At 52.0% G+C, this 17,860-nt stretch overlaps 1 protein-coding gene across 1 annotated transcript; it reads left to right on the top strand.

Moving 5' to 3' along the window:
• Positions 1 to 1,921: 1,921 nt before the first annotated feature.
• On the top strand, positions 1,922 to 11,280 carry TALDO1 (transaldolase 1). Its single transcript, XM_020979382.2, has 8 exons — positions 1,922 to 2,159; positions 3,468 to 3,591; positions 8,615 to 8,722; positions 9,076 to 9,207; positions 9,733 to 9,908; positions 10,264 to 10,461; positions 10,834 to 10,979; positions 11,072 to 11,280. Exons 1-8 carry the CDS (start codon positions 2,060 to 2,062, stop codon positions 11,102 to 11,104), a joined length of 1,017 nt encoding a protein of 338 aa, XP_020835041.1. The 5' UTR covers positions 1,922 to 2,059; the 3' UTR covers positions 11,105 to 11,280.
• Positions 11,281 to 17,860: the final 6,580 nt, after the last annotated feature.

The following is a 17,860-nucleotide window of genomic DNA, read 5'->3' as shown; positions in this document are numbered from 1 at the left end:
TCATTGACTACTGTGTCTTGCATATTTAACCTATTCCACTGATCCACCTCCCTATTTCTTAGCCAGTACCAAGCAGTTTTGATGATTGCTGCTTTATAATACAATTTAAGATCTGGAATTGCTAGGCCACCTTCCCCTGCATTTCTTTTCATTAGTTCCTTTGATATTCTGGACCTTTTGTTTTTCCAAATGAATCTTGTTATTATTTTTTCTAACTCTATAAAATAATTTTTTGGTAGTTTGATTGGTATGGCACTGAATAAGTAAATTAGCTTAGGTAGGACTGTCATTTTTATTATATTAGCTCGGCCTACCCATGAGCAACTGATGTTTTTCCAGTTATTTAGATCTGATTTTATTTGTGTGAAAAGTGTTTTGTAATCGTGTTCATAGAGTTCCTGGATTTGTTTTGGGAGGTAGACTCCTAAATATTGTATAATGTCTACAGTAAGTTTAAATGGGATTTCTCTTTCTATCTCTTGCTGTTGGCCTTTGTTGGTAATATATAGAAATGCTGATGATTTATGTGGGTTTATTTTATAGCCTGCAACTTTGCTAAAGTTGTTTATTATTTCAAGTAGTTTTTTACTTGATTCTCTAGGATTCTCTAAGTATATCATCATGTCATCTGCAAAGAGTGATAGCTTTGTTTCTTCTTTGACAGGTGACCTTAATCTTAAAGCCTGACTTTGTGACACTCTCGGGTGACCTGAAGCATGTCCCTAGCCCTCCATTTCCTTGTCGGCCAAAGCAGAGTAATACTACATAAACAGTATAAAGTAGAAGCCTTCTCCAGGCTATTAGGAGGATTTAATCTGGGAGGATGAGGGAGGGAGGGCCTGGGGGGAGTCCAGGCCTGGTGACTCACAGGTAGGAGGGCCTGAGGATCGGCTGCAGTGGGGGGTGAGGGGGAGGCTTTTCCCAGTTCCTCCTCCTCCTCAGCTCCAGCCCCTAAGAGGCTCAGGCCAGAGTTTTCAGTCCTTCTAATGGGTCAGAAGCCAGCAGGGCCAGACCCGCTTGGTAGATCCCAAGCCACTTCTGTGTGTGTGTGGGAGGGGTGAGGACAGAGTTCCAGCTTGGAGGACAGCACCCATTCCTTGTGGGGAAGAAAGGGGACCAGACAGTCAGAGCCCCAGCCAGTGGGAGCCGGACACTCGGACTCCTTCCTTCGGGTCTACTGGCTCCAAATAAGATGGCCAGATGGGCCACGGCTCAGGTCCCTCAGGGCCTCCTGGAAGCCACGCCTACTGCCCCTGGGGGAATCTGATCACAAATGGGGGCTCGGACCTGCGGGCTGTGTGGGGGGCTCTTGGTCATTAAGGGGGCTCGGTGCCTCAGCTTGAGGATTTCCGCTTGGACAGCCCTGGGTCATTGAGGAGAACTTAGGTTTGTGTCTCACTCGTGCGACTGCGAGCTTCTTAATGGCAAAGAATGTCCCTCTACAAACACGCTGATGAGGGCACAAAGAAAGGCAAAAAGGAGCGCACAGTCCAAGGAAGGGAGACAACCAAGCGTAACTGTAGGCAGTGTCACAGGGAAGGCCCCTCCCAAAGGAAGGAAGCCAGGAGATGAGGATGGAGGGCACTCTAGGTGTGGGACACGGCGTGAGAAAATGCCCCGAGACTGGAGATGGGGGTGTCAGGCGTCGACAGCCTGGAGGCGGGGCCAGTGTACCACTGGGTGTGGAAATGCGGTAGAAGGAAGGCATTGGACTGGAAAGGAAGGCGGGCGCCCTGCCGACCCCAGAGCCTCGCACACAGCAGGCGCCCGTCCGACGCGTTTGGCCAGTCTGGGAGAGGGCTCGGAGCGGGGGCGGGGGCCTAGGGTGGAGAGGCCCCGCCCCTAGGAGGCCTCGATTGGGCGGCCGCCTTGGAGGCGTGGCCTTCTCCTGCCGGGCGGGGCCGGGCGGTCTCGGGGCTCGCGGGGCATTGTGGGCCCAGCTCTCGCGCCTCCCACACCTCTCAGCCTGCGCGAGCGCGCGCCTCCGGCCCGGCCTCGGTCTCGCGCCTCCGCCCGCTCCCCGCGCACTCCCCGGCCCAGCCCCGCGCGCTCCCGCGCCATGGCCTCCGGCTCTCCCGTGAAGCGGCCCCGCATGGAGTCGGCCCTCGAGCAGCTGCGGCGCTTCACCACCGTGGTGGCCGACACGGGCGACTTCCGCGGTAAGTCCGAGGCCCGGGGCCTGCCGGGCACACAGCAGGCGCTTAATGAATGCAGGGCGGGAAGAGAGCGCCCCAGCTGCGGGGAGGGGGGCAGGGGCCCACGTGCTCCGGGTGCCTGGACCCGGGCTCTTCCCGGGGTTCGGGTGGCCGGGCTTGAGGCCCGCTGCTTTCTGTTGGGGGTAGTAAAGGGCAGCTCCCGATGGCCGGGCTTGAAGCCCTCTGCTTTCTGGGGGGTGGTAGTAAAGGGGAGCCCCCGATGGCAGCTTAGACTCTTGCTAGGGTTCAGATGGCCGGGCTAAAAGCCTACTGTTTTCTGTCGGGGGTAGTAAAGGGGAGCTCCCGATGATATCCAAGCCACTACTATCTGCTCCTGGAGAGCCCCAGAGCTATCCCCGTGACTCCCAGTAGAGGTTATCAAAGACCTCGGTCCTTCAACCTGTCACTCACTGAGAGCCACCAATAAAGGCTCCAGGTCAGGAGGGTCTTGAGCTGAAAAGCAGGCTATCAGTCATCACCCTTTCTCATAGTCAGCCCTTTTCTTCCCTTTTTCTCTCTCCCACAGAGAGTTAGCGCTTTCTTGGACCTCAGAGGTCACAGAGTCTGCCCTTCCCCGTGCCACCATCTGACAGAGAAGGAAATAGGACCTAGAGATTACCCAACTCTTGCTCAGGCTCAGATAAGTGGTCAGTGTCAGGATGAGGATGGTGAACCCTGGCAGCTTGGGGGGCTGGACTTGGAGCCAGAACCTGAGCTCAGGTCCTGCCTTAGATGCTTCTTCACAACGCAACTCTGGGCAAGCCTTGATTTCCTTGCGTGTCAAATGGGAATCGTAACAGCTCCTACCTCCCAGGGTTGTTGTGAGGATCAAAGGAAATGCATTTGTAAAGCACTTAGCACAGTGCTTGGCACATAGTAAGCCCTTGTTTCTTTCTTTTTCCCCTCTGGTCCTCTGACTCCAGATCAAGGATCCTAATTCCATTGTGTGTCCATGCTCTAACCTGACCTCACCCAAGAAGTCTATTCATATAGGAATTTGAGGCCTCTAAGCCTGTACCGTCAGCTCCTTCTCCAGCAGTGAGTAGAGCCGGTCAGGGCTGTGGCTGGAGCGGCCTCCCTCCTCTGATCCACTCTCTACCACCCCATAGCTGCTTTCCTTCCTCCTTCCTGCAGGTGGTTGAGTAACTGAAGGTGAGATAGGGTCAAAGGTTGGCTTTGGAAGTGTGCTGTAAACACTGCTTCCTCCCAGGTTGCTGGTGAGATCCAAGAGTTAGTATGTGAATGGCTATGTCTTGACCATTCTTTTTCCAGCCATTGAGGAATATAAGCCTCAGGATGCCACCACCAATCCTTCACTGATCCTGGCCGCGGCCCAGATGCCAGCCTACCAGGACCTAGTAGAAGATGCTATTGCATATGGAAAAGAGCTCGGGGGGTGAGTAACCCAGAGTGCTTGGGCACTGTGCCCGGCAAGGTGCACCCTTGCTCATGGTTCCCACGCCAGGCACCTCCTGCTGCTGCCAGGAGGCCATGGGCCTGCGAAGCTGTAGACCTAGGTCTTGGCTGCTGCGTTCCCCTTTCTCTGTGCCTGGGCTTAAGGAGAAATCCATGGTGTCATGGCTCTTGACAGCCTCAGTCAGGGGGTAGAGTCCATGAACTAGGTCTCTTTGCTTCAGAAGGCATACCTACAGACTGGAGGGTAAAGCTTTCTTCAAGTTTTGGGTGAGTTTAAATTTAGGTTCTCCCTCAATATCTTGAATTTACAAAGAAGATGTAGCCCATTGACTTACTACTGCCCTTCTGACAGAAGCCAGTCTTGCCTCGGATAATAACTGTGTGGCCCTGGCCAAGTCTTACCCTCTCTTCATCTCAGTTTCCTCATCTGTAAAATGCACCCTCCTCTCAGAGTTGTTTTGAGGATCCAGCAGTACTAGTCAAGTGCTCTGCACACCTTAAAGCCTTAGAGACATCCAGCTTTCTGTTTTAAATGGGTGCTTCTGTGTGTCCTTCATGTTCATTTCAAAATATGTTCCTTCCCACCCTGTGAGCCCTCCCCAGGACAGAGATTTTCAAAAGAAGTAGAAAACCAGTTCAGCAAAACCACCCAATGTGTCTAGCCACATGGCTGAAAACATATATAGTATTTTACACCCGTGGTATCCAGCCTCCACAATGAAGAGAAGGAAGTGTATTCCCTTACCTGTTTTCTGGGGGGTCAAGCTTGGTCATTATAATTATATCAGTGGGTAGTGCTCTAAACTTGGAGTCAGGAAGACCTGAAAACTTACAGGTTCCTAGAAGTATCTCTGAAAACAGCTTTGCTGTTGTCTACCTTTGCTTTGACAAAGAGTTAAAAATCTAGAAATAGGCTGGGAAAGTGAGCAAACAACAGAAAAAAATTCTGACTATGAAAAGCTACTATGGTGACAAGGAAGATCAGAACACACACTCAGAAGAAGATAACAAAGTCAAAGCTCCTACATGCCAAGCCTCCAAGAAAAATATGACTTGGTCTTAGGCCGTGGAAGAGCTCAAAAAAGTTTTTGAAAATCACATAAGAGAGGCAGAGGAAAAGTTGGGAAGAGGAATGACAGTGATACAAGAAAATCATGAAAAAACCCAAGACAACAGCTTGGTAAAGGAGACACAAAAAAATACTGAAGAAAATTAATATCTTTTTTTTTCTGTTTTTAAAACAAATTTTATTAATATTTTTTGTTATTACATTGTTTAAAATTCTTCCTGTATCTAAACAAAAAGGAAGAAAAAATATCAGCAAAACTGATCAATACATTAAGAAAATCTGACTTTATGTAATGTCCTACACTTGTAGACTCCTTCCCCCACCCCATCTCTGCAAAGTGGCAGAGGTATCTTCTCACATGTCTTTTTTTGGTGCCGCAAGAAAATTAACATCTTAGAAAGCATAAAATAACACCTTAAAAATGGAAAAGGAGACACAAAAATTCACTGAAGAAAAAAACTTAAAAAAATAGAATTGGCCAAATGGAAAAGGAGTTCCAAAAGCTCACTGAAGAAAATAATTGCTTCAAAATAGAATGGTGCAAATGGAAGCTAGTGACTTTATGAGAAATCAAGAAACAAAACAAGACCAAAAGAATGAAAAAATAGAAGACGATGTGAAAGATCTCATTGGAAAAACAAGTGACCAGGAAAAGAGATCCAGGAGAGAGAACTTAAAAATGATTGGACCACCTGAAAGCCATGATGAAAAAGAGAGCCTAGACCTCATCTTTCAAGAAATAATCAAGGAAAACTGCCCTGATATTCTGGAACCAGAGGGCAAAATAGAAAGTGAAGGAATCCACCGATTACCTCCTGAAAGAGATCTCCAAAGGAAAACTCCCAGGAATATTATAGTCAAATTCTGGTGCTCCCAGGTCAAGGAGAAAATATTGCAAGCAAGGCCAGAAAGAAACAGTTCAAGTATGGTGGAGCCACAGTCAGGATAATACAAGATATAGCAGCTTCTACATTAAAGGATAGAAGGGCTTAGATTAGGCTATACTGGAGGGCAAAGGAGTTAGGATTACAAGCAAGAATCACCTATCCAGCAAAACTGAGTATAATCCTTCACGGGAAAAAAAGGATATTCAATGAAATGGAGGGCTTTCAAGCATTCTTGATGAAAAGACCAGAGCTGAATAGAAAATGTGACTTTCACATACAAGACTTCAAGAGAAGCATAAAAAGGTAAACAAGAAAGAAAAATCATAAAGGATTTAATAAGTTTAAACTATTTACATTCCTACATGGGGACCTATTTGTAACCCATAAGGCATTTTAGGGCAGTTAGAAGGAGTATATCTAGACAGAGGGCATAGGTGAGAGTTAAATATGAAGGGATGATATCTAAAAGAGTATAAGGAGAGAAAGGGAAAGGGAGAGGTAGAATGGGGTAAATCATCTCACATAAAAGAGGCAAGGAAAAGCTTTTACAGTGGAGGGGAAGAGGGGAGAGGTAAGGGGGGAATGAGTGGACCTTACTCTCATCAGAATTGGCTCAAAGAGGGCATAACATACATACTCAACTGGGTATAGAAATCTATATCACCCTACAGAAAAGTAGGAGGGGAGAGGGATAAGAGAAGGGAGGACAGATTGGGGAGGGGGTAGTCAGAAGCAAAACACTTGAGGAGGGAGGGACAGAGTAAAAGGAGAAAGAGAATAGAATAAAAGGGGGGAAGGATAGGATGGAGGGAAATACAATTAGCAATAGTAACTGAAAAAAATTTTAAAGCAAGTTTCTCTGATAAAAGCCATATGAAAAAATGTTCTAATTCACTATTGATTGGAGAAATGCAAATTAACACAGCTCTGAGGTACTACCTCATACCTATTAGACTGACTAATAGGGCAGAAAAAGAAAATGTCAAAACGTTGGCGGTGATGTAGGGAAAATGAGACATTAACACACTGTTGGTGGAATTGTGAACTGATCTAATCGTTCTGGAGAGCAATTTGCAACTATGCCCAAAGGGCTATAAAACCACATGCACCTCACAGGTCTATATCTCAAAAGAGATAAAAAACCAAAAAGGAAAAGGACCTATATGGATAAAGATATTTATAGCAGCTCTTTTCTGGGGGCAAAGAATTGGGAATTGGGGATGCCTGTCAATTGGGGAATGGCTGAACAAGTTGTGGTATGTGATTATGATGGAATGTTGTTGTACTCTAAGAAATGATGAGCAGAATGCTCTCAGAAAAGCCTGGAAAGACTTATGTGAGCTGATACAAAGTGACACGTACTGTGTACAAAGTAACAGCAACATTGTAGGATGATCTGCTGTGAATGACTTGGCTATTCTCAGCAATACAGTGATTCAAGACAATCCTGAAGAACTTATGATGAAAAATGCTATCCATCCCCAGGGAAAAAACTGATGGTGTCTGAATACAGACTGAAGCATGCTTTTTTTACTTTTTATTTTTCTTGAGGTTTTTTTGTCTATTGTTTTCTCTCACAACATGACTGTTATGGAAATGTTTTGCATGACTACGCATGTATAGCCTATATCGAATTGCTTGTCTTCTTAATGGGGGGAATATGGTGAGGGAGGAAGGGAGAGTATTTGGAACTCAGAGTTTTAAAAAGGAATGTTAAAAATTGTTCTTACATGTAACTGGGGAAAAATAAAATAATATGTTTTTTAAATGTTTGTATGAATTCACAACTCTCCCAACAATGTATGAGTGTGGCTGTTCCAAAGCCTTTCCACCATTAGGTTCTCATCTTTTGTCATCTTTGCCAGTTTGCTAGGCGTGACAGTACCCTTCGAGTAACTCTGATTTGCGTTTCTTTTACTGTCAGTGATTTAGAGCAATCTTTCAAAGCTTGATTGTTTTTTGAGAGAGGCATGGTTAAGCAGTGGCTAGAGAACCTGTCCTGAATCCAGGACTGTCTGGGTTCTAGTTCCACCTCCAGAACAGGTGATGCAGGGCAAGTCACTTAAGCCCTCAGGGACCCCCTCAAGTACCCTTGGCAGCTGTCCAGGCCTCTGAGTCCCCGAGAAGGTACCAAACTGCAGTGCTGCAGGGAGTCTCTACTCTGGAAGGCACTTTTGTGTGCCAGGCACTGTGCATGTGTTAAACATGAGGATACAAAGAAAGGCAAAAACCACGATCCCTGCCCTCAAGGAGCTTACAATCAAATGAGGGAGACAGCGAGCAAACAGACATCTACAAAGCAAGATGTATACAGGATGACTAGGAGAAAATTAACCGAGGGAAGGCCCTGGAAAAAAGAGTGGCTGAGGAAGGCTTCCTGTAGAAGCTGAGATTTTAGTTGGGCCTTAAAGGAAACCAGGGAGGTCAGTCATTGGAGCAGAGGAGGAAGAGCCTTCCAAGCCTTGGGGACAGCCAAAGAGAATGCCTGGGGTTGGGAGATGGAAGGTCTTGTGCATGCCAAGATCTTTTCTTCCCTGTTGGTAGTTCCTTTTTAGACTAGCTGCATTGATTAAGTTTGGGCATGCAGAGCCCTTTCAAATTCAAATTCACGATTATCCCATACTTTTTTTCCCAGGTGTTATATTGATTGTCCATAATGTCCCTGAGGTTGGTGAAAGTACTTTCTTTGGCTTCCTGTTTCTTCCCGTTCCTTCCTGGCCTCTCCTTGAGAGGAAAGAAAGCACCCTCCTCTCTCTGCAGTCAGCGGACCTGGCTGGGTCTCCTCATCTTTAAAATGGGAGAGCAGGGGGCTGGGGTGGTACAGGGCAGGGGTCCCTCCTAAAGACTTGGACTCTTCTGCCTCCTCCTCCTCTTTGAATTCCCACTGGATCTCACTTTCTGGGACCATCACAGCTCCGGGTATTTTGGGGGTGGGTGCCACAGTACCCACTCTGCCTCGGGCCTCAGGGTAATACCCTATGTGTTGGGCACAGTGGGAGCCTGGGTTCTGGGGGACGTTTGCTGGCTGAAATGTTGTCGGGTTTCAGATCCCAGGACCAACAGATCCAGAATGCCAGTGACAAGCTCTTTGTGTTATTTGGGGCTGAGATTCTGAAGAAGATTCCGGGCCGGGTCTCCACAGAAGTTGATGCCAGGTGGGTGGGCCTGTCCCACTGTGAGCTCCCCTAGTACTGAGCCAGAGTGAGGAGGAGACAGACAGGCCTTGGCAGCCTTTTGGGAGCTGCTGCCTTTAAAATATCATATTCTGGTTGAGTTCAGGATTTTTCTCCATCTGAAAATTAGCCAGCAAACCCAGCTACTTTTGGGTCAGTCATTCCATCAGCATTAATTAGGCCCCTGCCAAGCTGGTGTGGATGTGCTGGCCGTTGGTGGGGGTGGCCACTGCCTCCCTGCTGGGGCATCGAGGGGGAAGCAGGGGGTGGGGACAGGAGTGGGCTCCGGAGCATGCAGGGGTGGAGCTTCCTCAGCACGTCCTGTCTCCTACCAGGTTGTCCTTTGACAAAGAAGAAATGGTCCAAAGGGCCCTGCGCCTCATTGACCTCTACAAAGAAGCCGGTGTCAGCAAAGAGCGCATTCTCATCAAGCTGGCTTCCACCTGGGAAGGAATTCAGGCTGGAAAGTAAGGCGCCCTCGGCTCCTCCCACCCTGTGTTTACAGAGGAGGAGACTGAGGCACAGATTTCGGCAGGTCAGACCCAGTCAGTGCTCCTTCCCCCAAGGCAGTAAGTAAGTTGTGGGCGTGGGGCCTCACATACTTGGGAGAGTAGCCCCCCAGCTTGGCCCTCTCCCTCAGCTCCTCTGGACTCGGGCACACAGACAGACAGGGTCAGCCAGGGTCAGGCTGGACAGGGCCGAGGACAGCTGCAGTCCAGCTCTGCCATGCTTCCGGGACAGTCAGGTCAACCAGGATTTATTTGTCAGATGCCTGCGATGTGCCCCCCACTAGGCTAAGTGCTGGAGGTAGGAAGAAGGGACAGAATAAGATTCCTGCAGGAGTTCCCCAGGGCCAGGACAAGCTGGCCTACAGTGACGTGGGGCGGTCAGCTGAGGAGAAAACTGACTGACCTTGTGGAGACCGCTCCATGGCAGCCTTCGAGGCTGGGCTGCTGCGCCACACCCCGCCATGCTCTTTCTCTCCACCTCAGGATCCTGGAGGAGCGGCATGGTGTCCACTGCAACATGACCCTGCTGTTCTCCTTTGCTCAGGCCGTGGCCTGCGCCGAGGCTGGCGTGACCCTCATCTCCCCGTTTGTTGGGCGCATCTTGGACTGGCACGTGGCAAACACAGACAAGAAGTCCTATGAGCCCCAGGAGGACCCAGGTAGGGCCAGCTTCCCCAGAGGGACCAGTGGGGTGGCCTTCCCTCAGTGAGGGTAAGTGGGGTGGCCTTCCCCTGGTGGGGGTCAGTGGGGTGGCCTTCCCCTGGTGGGGTGGGCTTTGAGGTGTGTGCTGGGAGGGGTCTTGACCTAGGGGAAGGGGCTGAGTCCAGGTTGTTGTTCTGGGTGGTGTCCACAAAGGTCCATACAGAGACTAAGGCAGAGCCAGGCTGAGCGGTAAAGGGCGCCAAGAAGGGAGCAAACTCCAGGCCTAGGGGACAGCTTGCCCCAAAGCCAGGCAGGGGATGGAGCGAGGGGGATGGTCAGGATTCCTGAGGCTAGAGGAAGTGGTGTCTACAGGGGTAAAGAGCGTCACCAAAATCTACAACTACTACAAGAAGTTTGGCTACAAGACCATCGTGATGGGCGCGTCCTTCCGCAACGTGGGCGAGATCAAGGCCCTGACAGGTTGCGACTATCTCACCATCTCCCCCAAGCTCCTTGGGGAGCTGCTGAAAGAGAATGCCAAGCTCGCCCCTGTGCTCAGTGTCCAAGAAGGTGGGTGTCGCCCTAGGGCCGGGGGCTGGGGGCAGGCAGAATCCCCTGGCCAGGATGGTGAGCGCCAGAGGGCTGGGCCGTCCTCTGGTGGAGTGGCCACCTGGTGCAGGCTTCCTGCAGGTGACCAGGTTGGGGGGATGTGGTCTCTCGGTACCTTGGGGCTTTTGGCAAGGGCAGGGGCTGCTCCCCTCCTGATCCAGGCTTTGGTTGGGCCTGGACAGCTTCGTCCAGAATCCCCAGGGCTGGTCTGAATGGCGTCTCCGGGCCTCCTCTTTAGTGCTTAGCGGAGAGGGGAGCCTGGGCCGGGGTCTTGTCATTGTGGGGGCAGTGGGAGTGGACGGCCCTGTCTGACTGAGCCCTCCCCGCCCCCAGCCCAGGCCAGCAGCCTGGAGAAGGTTCACCTGGACGAGAAGGCCTTCCGGTGGGAGCACAACCAGGACCAGATGGCCGTCGAGAAGCTGTCTGATGGCATCCGCAAGTTTGCGGCTGATGCCGTGAAGCTGGAGAAGATGCTACAGGTGTGTGGGGGCGGGGCAGCAGGAAGGCTGCAGGAGGGGCTGGCCTAAGCCTCGGTCCAGGGAGGCTTATGCCCCGCCACCCTTCTTTCTAGGAAAGGATGTTTGGTGCTGAGAATGGGAACTGAGGACCGGGTGGACGGGCTGACGGACGGATGGAGGGCCGCGAGCTGGGAGTTCGGGCTGAGCTGGTGGAGGGGCCGTGTCCATGGCGACGGATGCGGCTTTCTGCAATGAGGCTCGACTAGAGTTTGTTCAGATTTTTATGCCGGAGTTTGCCTAATGCATTAAAATGATTACTTACCTTCGTGTGTCAGCTGCTCTGGTTGGCTGCCCTTGGCCTTCTCTGGGACCCCTGTGAGGTCCGGTTCACAAAGGATGCGGGTGTTATTTTATTCTGTCCTTACTACGACCCCGGGGAGGCAGGTGCTGTTGTTATCCCCATTTTACAAATGAGGAAACTGAGGTAGCCAGAAGTTAAGAGATTTGCCCAGGCTCATACAGCTGGGAAGTGTCTGAGGCAGCATTTGAACTCAGGTTGTCCTGACCCCAGACCCAGAGCACTGCACTCTGGTGCCCCCTAGCCTAGGTGGTCAGGCACTTCCTCTCCATCATTCCCCTGCTGCCTAGCAGTTTGTCTTACTACGCTTGTTTTTCTCCAGAGAAAACTCAGGCTGAGGGAGGAGACCCTTGAAAATCTTTGAAGTCTGGTGGCTAGAGGGAGCCACAGTGTGCAGGCCTCTGGTCAGGGAAGACCTGAGTTCAGATCTGGCCTCGGCCACTTGCTGGCTGTGTGACTTCACCCTGCTTGCCTCTGTTTCCTCATCTGTAAAAGGAGCTGGAGAAGGACGTGGCAGACTGCCCCAGTGTCCTCGCCCTCTTGGGCCTAGGTGGCCTGGCTTGTTCCTGTGGTAGCTGACCGTTTCATCTTCTAGTGCGTCAAGCCCACAAACTAGTTTGCTGCAGCCCCAGACAGGCCTTGTTTCCCTCAAGGTTGAAGCCTGAGCTGGGGTCCCGAGCTGTAGAGCTCAGCAGGTCCCAGGAATTCAGCCCTCTACCTCTTAGCAGGAGCCTTGGGGACTCCCCCCGCTTCGGGGCCCATTTTCCCTGGCTCTTGGGGGCCTGTGGGAGAAGCCTGGAGCCTCTGTGGTCAGCAAATGCTTGTTATCTGGACACTGGCTCTCTAGACTTTTGCAGAGGAGGGGACACAGGGCCAGGTTTGGGCCTGGCATCTCTGTTCAGGGCTGGGTTTGAGCCCAGCATCTCCATTCAGGGCCGGTTTCAGGCCTGGCATCTCTGTTCAGGGGTCAGAAACACAAAGGGGGAATGCAGTGACCACATACCCCTCATCCCTAAGCATGGCTCTACTCTCTGGACTTTTGGGCACCTTCTTGGCTGGGGAGGAGCTATCTGGGGATGGCTTTTGACTGGTTCCCCCATGCCAATCTCTAGGCAAGGCAGCCATGCATAAGCTGAGTGGGCCCTGGCACTGAGGAAGCTGCTTCCAGCCCAGCATCTCAGGGCAGTGCCAAAGGCTTGGGCCTTGGCTCTTGGCCTGTGCCCAGGCCAGTTTCCTCCTGAGAAGCGGGTCTCTGGGGAGGTTGAGGCAGCACAAGTTGGGGTTGGGGTGGGCAGGGAGGATGGCCCACCCCCTCTGGCCTCCCTTCAGGTGGGTGGTCCCCCGAACTTCCTGGGGCCGGCTGACCAGCCTATTCCTTACCTGCCTGTTAGATGGACACCTGAGAAGAGCCCTGCTTATGCAGGGCAGGGCTGTGGCTGGGGTGGGGCAAAGGAGGACCATGTGTGGGCACAGCACCCCCTGGTGGCCAAGTATGCAAGTGACCGCTCCGGCTTGGGCTTGTCACATCTGGGAAGAGGCGGCTTCCTTTAGCCTCCCTCCCCCAAATGCTGCCTTCAAACAGAGACGTGCCCCTGGCACAGCAACACTGGCCTCCAGGCACTTCCTCTGACCAGAATGATGAAAATAATAGCGTGCATTTATAGAGCGCTTAAGGTTTGCAACACACTTTACCTACAGCGTCTCCTTTCATCTGCACCACAACCCTGGAACCCAAGCTCCTTTTACAGTTGAAGAAACTGAGGCAGGCAGCAGTGAAGTGACTTGCCCAGGGTCACACAGCTAGTAAGTGTCAAGTGTTTGGTCTGATGCTGGATTTGAACTCAGGTCCTCTTGACTTCAGGGCTGGTGCTCTATCCACTGTGCCACCTAGCTGCCCCCAATAAGCATTTATTAAGCACCTAATGTGTGCCATGCACTGGGCTAAGCACTGGGGATACAAAGAAAAGTGAGACAATCCTCCTGGCTTCCTTCCTTCCCTTCAAACTTGCATTCTCCTCTCTCCCTTGGTTGGGCTTTTCAGTGCCAAGAGTAAAATTGTCTCTGTGCAGATAAGTCCCAGACCAACATGTCCAGCCCTAAACCCCACCACCCCTCCCTCCCTTTCTCTCTGTGTCTCTCTCCCTCCCTTCCTCCTTCTGTCTCTATCTCTCTCTCTCTCTCCGTTCCTCTCTCCGTTTCCTCTCCCTCCCTCCTCCTGTCTCTCTCTGTCTCCCTCCCTTCCTCTCTCTGTCTCTCTCTCTCCCTCCCTTCCTCTCTCTGTCTCTCTCGTCTCCATCTCTCCCTTCCTCTCTCCGTTTCTCCCCTTCTCTCTCTCTGTCTCTCCCTCCCTCCCTCCTCCTGTCTCTCTCGCTTTCTCTCCCTCCCTTCCTCTCTCTGTCTCTCTCTCTCCCTCCCTTCCTCTCTCTCTCTCCCTCCCTCCCTTCCTCTGTCTGTCTGTCTCTCTCGTCTCCATCTCTCCCTTCCTCTCTCCGTTTCTCCCCTTCTCTCTCTCTGTCTCTCTCTCCCTCCCTTCCTCTGTCTGTCTCTATCTCTCTGGTTCTAGTCCCACATCTCCAGCAGCGTGGTGGGCAGCTGCACCTGCACCTGCCATCAGCTTCTTTCCCCCCAAACCCACCCTTATGAACTTCCCTCTTGATGTCTTCCTCCTAGTCTGCCCGGGTACGCAGTCTGGTAATCCGAGAGGGAACACCTCGCTCTCATCATCTCCCCCACTCCTGTTCCCTCCCCTTCTCTGGTGGCAGAGCCAGTGCCCTGGTGTAGGTGCATCAGCCTCCCTGCCTCCAGGGCCCAGCCTCCACGCAGCTGTTGAGTCCATCCCCGGAAAGGCCTGCCCGGTCCCTGTGTCTTCTGCTTAGGGACCTAGAGCAGCTGTTTGCGGCGCCTTTGCTTGGCATTCATTAGCAGGATGCTCTAGGTTCATTACCTCCTTCAATTTTTACAACCTAGAAGCATTTTGCTGGTCAGTCGCATCTCTCTGTGACTATTTGGGGCAGAGATACTGGAGTGGTCTGCCATTTTCTGCTCCAGCTCATTTTATAGCTGGGGAAACTGAGTGAGACAAACAGGGTGAAGTGACTTGCCCAGGGTCACCCAGTTAGGTCACCCAGTCTGAGGCTGGATTTGAACTCTGGTCTTCCTGACTCTACACCTGGTCACCTCACCGTTCCCAGTCCCCAGATTACTTTGGTTTATTTTGCATTTACTTTTCAGTGGACTTGATTCTTCATGGCTAGAATGGAAGCTCCTGGAGGGTGTGAACAGACTGCTTCCTTCCTGTTCCCCCCTGCCTGCTGCTCTCCCAGGTAAGTTCAGGTAGGTTCTCGTGTGCCTGTGGGGTGGGATTGAATGAGGAAAGATAGGCCCCTCCCTTTGTTCCGAAGGGTCGGAAAAAGAAGCTGAAGTGGGAAAGGAGGGGGCCCCTTTCCCCAGGCACAGGGGACTGAGTGTAGGGAGGGGGAAGAGGCATCAGGAGGGACGTTCTCTAGCCGCCGCCATTCCCCAGCTCCACCAGAGGATCTCCAAGCGTTGCCATCCCTCCATCCACAGCCCTCCAGCTGAAGGCAGCGCAGCCTGGCTGTATGTAGGCCAGTGGGGCTCTGCTCTGGGCCTGCCAGTCATGACATACTGTAGGGGGCAGCCTTGGGCCATCCCAGATCTGAGCTGAGGGAGGGAATAAAGCACGGCGTTCCCCAAAGAAGTCAGCATCTCAGGCTTTGGAGGGGCTCTGAGAAGGGCCCAGGCCATTGTTAGGCTCATGCCCAGCTGTAGGACCTGAGCCTCAGTTTCCCTTCCTATAAAATGGGAATAATGGTTGCCTTCTCATGGCAACCCTCCTCCCGTCATCTCCCCTCCCCTCCCCCCAGCCCTCAGCCCCTCGTCCCCTCTCACCCCTCAGCTCCTTCCCTCCTCTCCTCCCCTCTCACCCCTCAGCTCCTTCCCTCCCCTCCTCCTCTCTCACCCCTCAGCTCCTCCCTTCCCCTCATCCCCTCTCATCCCTCAGCTCCTCCCCTCCCCTCCTCCCCTCTCACCCCTCAGTTCCTCCCCTCTGCTTATCCTTTCCCATCTCCTCTCATCCTCTCACCTGGACCACTGTAGCAGCCTCATGGGCTCTAGGTCTCCCCTCTCAAATGTGTCTGATGTTAAACTTCCTAAAGCCCAGGTCTGACCAAGTCTCTCTCCCACTTCTACCTTCAGTGGCTCCCTCTTGCCTACTGTAGGGTGTAGGCCAGACTCCTCCCCCACAGGTGCTGTCCTCGGTCCTCCAGCAGCCACTTCTCTTTCCAGTTTTCCTGTGTCTTGCTCCAGGGGGGTCTCCCACAGCCACCATCAGGTGCTTGCTCCATGTGATGCTCATCTCCTCCTTGTGATTTTACCCTCCACAGTCCCGGTATGTTTGTTTACCTCACTTTGCCTGATAGCCTGCATCCTTGCACTGGCTGAGCCTCATGCCAGGCACATACCACACCCTGACCTCAGTCTGGGTGCTCTGCCATCTGAAGGGGTTTTGCATTGATTTGCTCGTGGCCAGACTGTAGTCTCTCTCCACCCTGCCACTTCCTGAGGATGAAGATGGGATTTTTTTTTTTGGCCTGGTGTGTAGGCTGGCCCAGTGTGAGGTGCTGGCTCACAGTAGGCTCTGATAGCTGAGCCCCTCCTGGGAGGGAGCTGGCTCACCCACACCCCTCAGCACAGGCCTGGTGGCCAGGGCCCCTCCAGTGTCTTCCCTGGGCTTCACCAGGCACACTGTCTCCCAAAAGCCCTGGAGAACCTCCATCAATCCCGACCCCCGGGGCAGCTTCTATTCTCAGGCAGTAGCTGGGCTCTTCCTTCTGGGGTCCAAAATCGGGGCATGGAATAAGCATGAGCACTTTACCTTCTTCTCCAGGCCTAGGGGAAAGAGCAAGGTCACGGGGCCCCTCATTCCAGGGACTCCCATGAGGGATTTGGAAAATCAGAATCCTTTCTCACTGAGGGGGACTAGACCCTAGCTAGGCTCACATGAAGCCCCCGGGGCACCCTTCATCCAGCTGAAGCCTGGTGAGGGAGGAGCTGGCAGGAGTGGCTGGGCCAGGCCAGGAGAAGGGGGCTGCCATGGGACTGCTGGCCTCCAGGACTTTTCCTTGTTCTTACGAGATCCAGGCTGGGATGAGGGAGCTGGGGCATGTCCTGCCCAGTTCAGCCCAGCCAGGCTGGGGTTAATGGTTGAGCATCACGCCACCCCCATTTCGGGTGCCAGAACAGAGTGGAGGCTCCAACTGGCCCCTAGCCAGGCCCTAGGAGCCTTTCCACAGGGGCCCAGCTCTGGAAACAACAGGGCTCTGTTCAAAAGCAAATTGGAGTCCATTGAGTAAGGATGGAACAGGTTGTGCCCTCTGCCAAGGAATCAGTGGAGGGAGCACAGTGAAAGCTTGTGAAGGGCCCTGGGCCCTGCCAGCTCCAGGGGCCAAATCTTCAGGATGTCCCAAAGGCCCCCAAGGGCCACCCTGGACAGAGCAGGCCCTGCCCCTTGTCCTACCCAGCCCAAACGGCACCTCTCCTCTCCGGCCCCTCTGAAATCTGCCTACTTCCAGGCTCTCCTCCCTCCGGTCTATTCCCCCATTCAGCTGCCAAAGTGCCGTCACTCCCCCTCCCCCAACTCCATTCAATAAACTCCAGAGCTTCTACAGCCTCCAGGTAGCTTTTACAGACTTCGAAGCTCCGTTCCAGTCAATAAACATTTATTTAGCACTTACTGTCATGCCAAGCACTGCTCTAAGTTGGGGAGCTCACAGACTAATGGCAGGGGTGGGGTGGAGGCACATGCAAGCAACCATGGATAAATAAAGAATGGACAGGCTAAGTTAGAGGGACCAGGAAGGGCAGGCTTCCTGGGGGAGGTGAGAATTCAGAGGCTGGGAAAGACCGGACTTTAGCAAGGAGGGAGAGTGTTCTAGGCCTAAGGGATAGAACATCTGATCAGGAAGGCTGGAGGTTCTTGTTTGTGGGACAGAGCTCACTGGCTCGGAGTAAGGTGTGAAAAGACAGGAGGGGGGAGGGGCAGGTTATCAAGGGCTTAGAATGCCAAGCAGAGCATTTTTTTTATTTGATCCTGGAGGCAATGGAAGTTACAAACAGAGCGCCACTGGAGGTCACAAAGCTGGGAAGATTTAGATGAGCTTGAGGCAAAGTGAACAGAACCCGGAGAACATTGTACACAGTAACAGCAACATTGTAGCAATGTAACCCGGAAGGACTCGGCTCTCCTCGAGGATACAATGATCCAAGACAATCCCAAAGCACGAGTGACTAAGCCAACTTCCGTCTCCAGAGAAAGAACTCATACTGACTGAATACAGACTGAAGCAGGCGACTTCCCACTTCCAATTCTTTTTTTTTTTAAATTCAAGTCTTCTTGTACAAAATGACTAATATGGAAAGGTTTTACATGATTGCACATGTATAACCTATATCTGATTGCTTACCATCTCAGGGAGGGAGAAGGAAAGGGAGGGATAGAGGGATAGAATAATTTAGAATTCAAAAC

This window comes from Phascolarctos cinereus, unplaced genomic scaffold, assembly GCF_003287225.1.
Source record: "Phascolarctos cinereus isolate Bilbo 61053 unplaced genomic scaffold, phaCin_HiC Scaffold_9;HRSCAF=440, whole genome shotgun sequence".
Taxonomy (NCBI): Eukaryota; Metazoa; Chordata; class Mammalia; order Diprotodontia; family Phascolarctidae; genus Phascolarctos; species Phascolarctos cinereus.
Note: the sequence above shows the minus strand (reverse complement) of the source record. Positions and strands in the feature narration are given on the sequence as shown.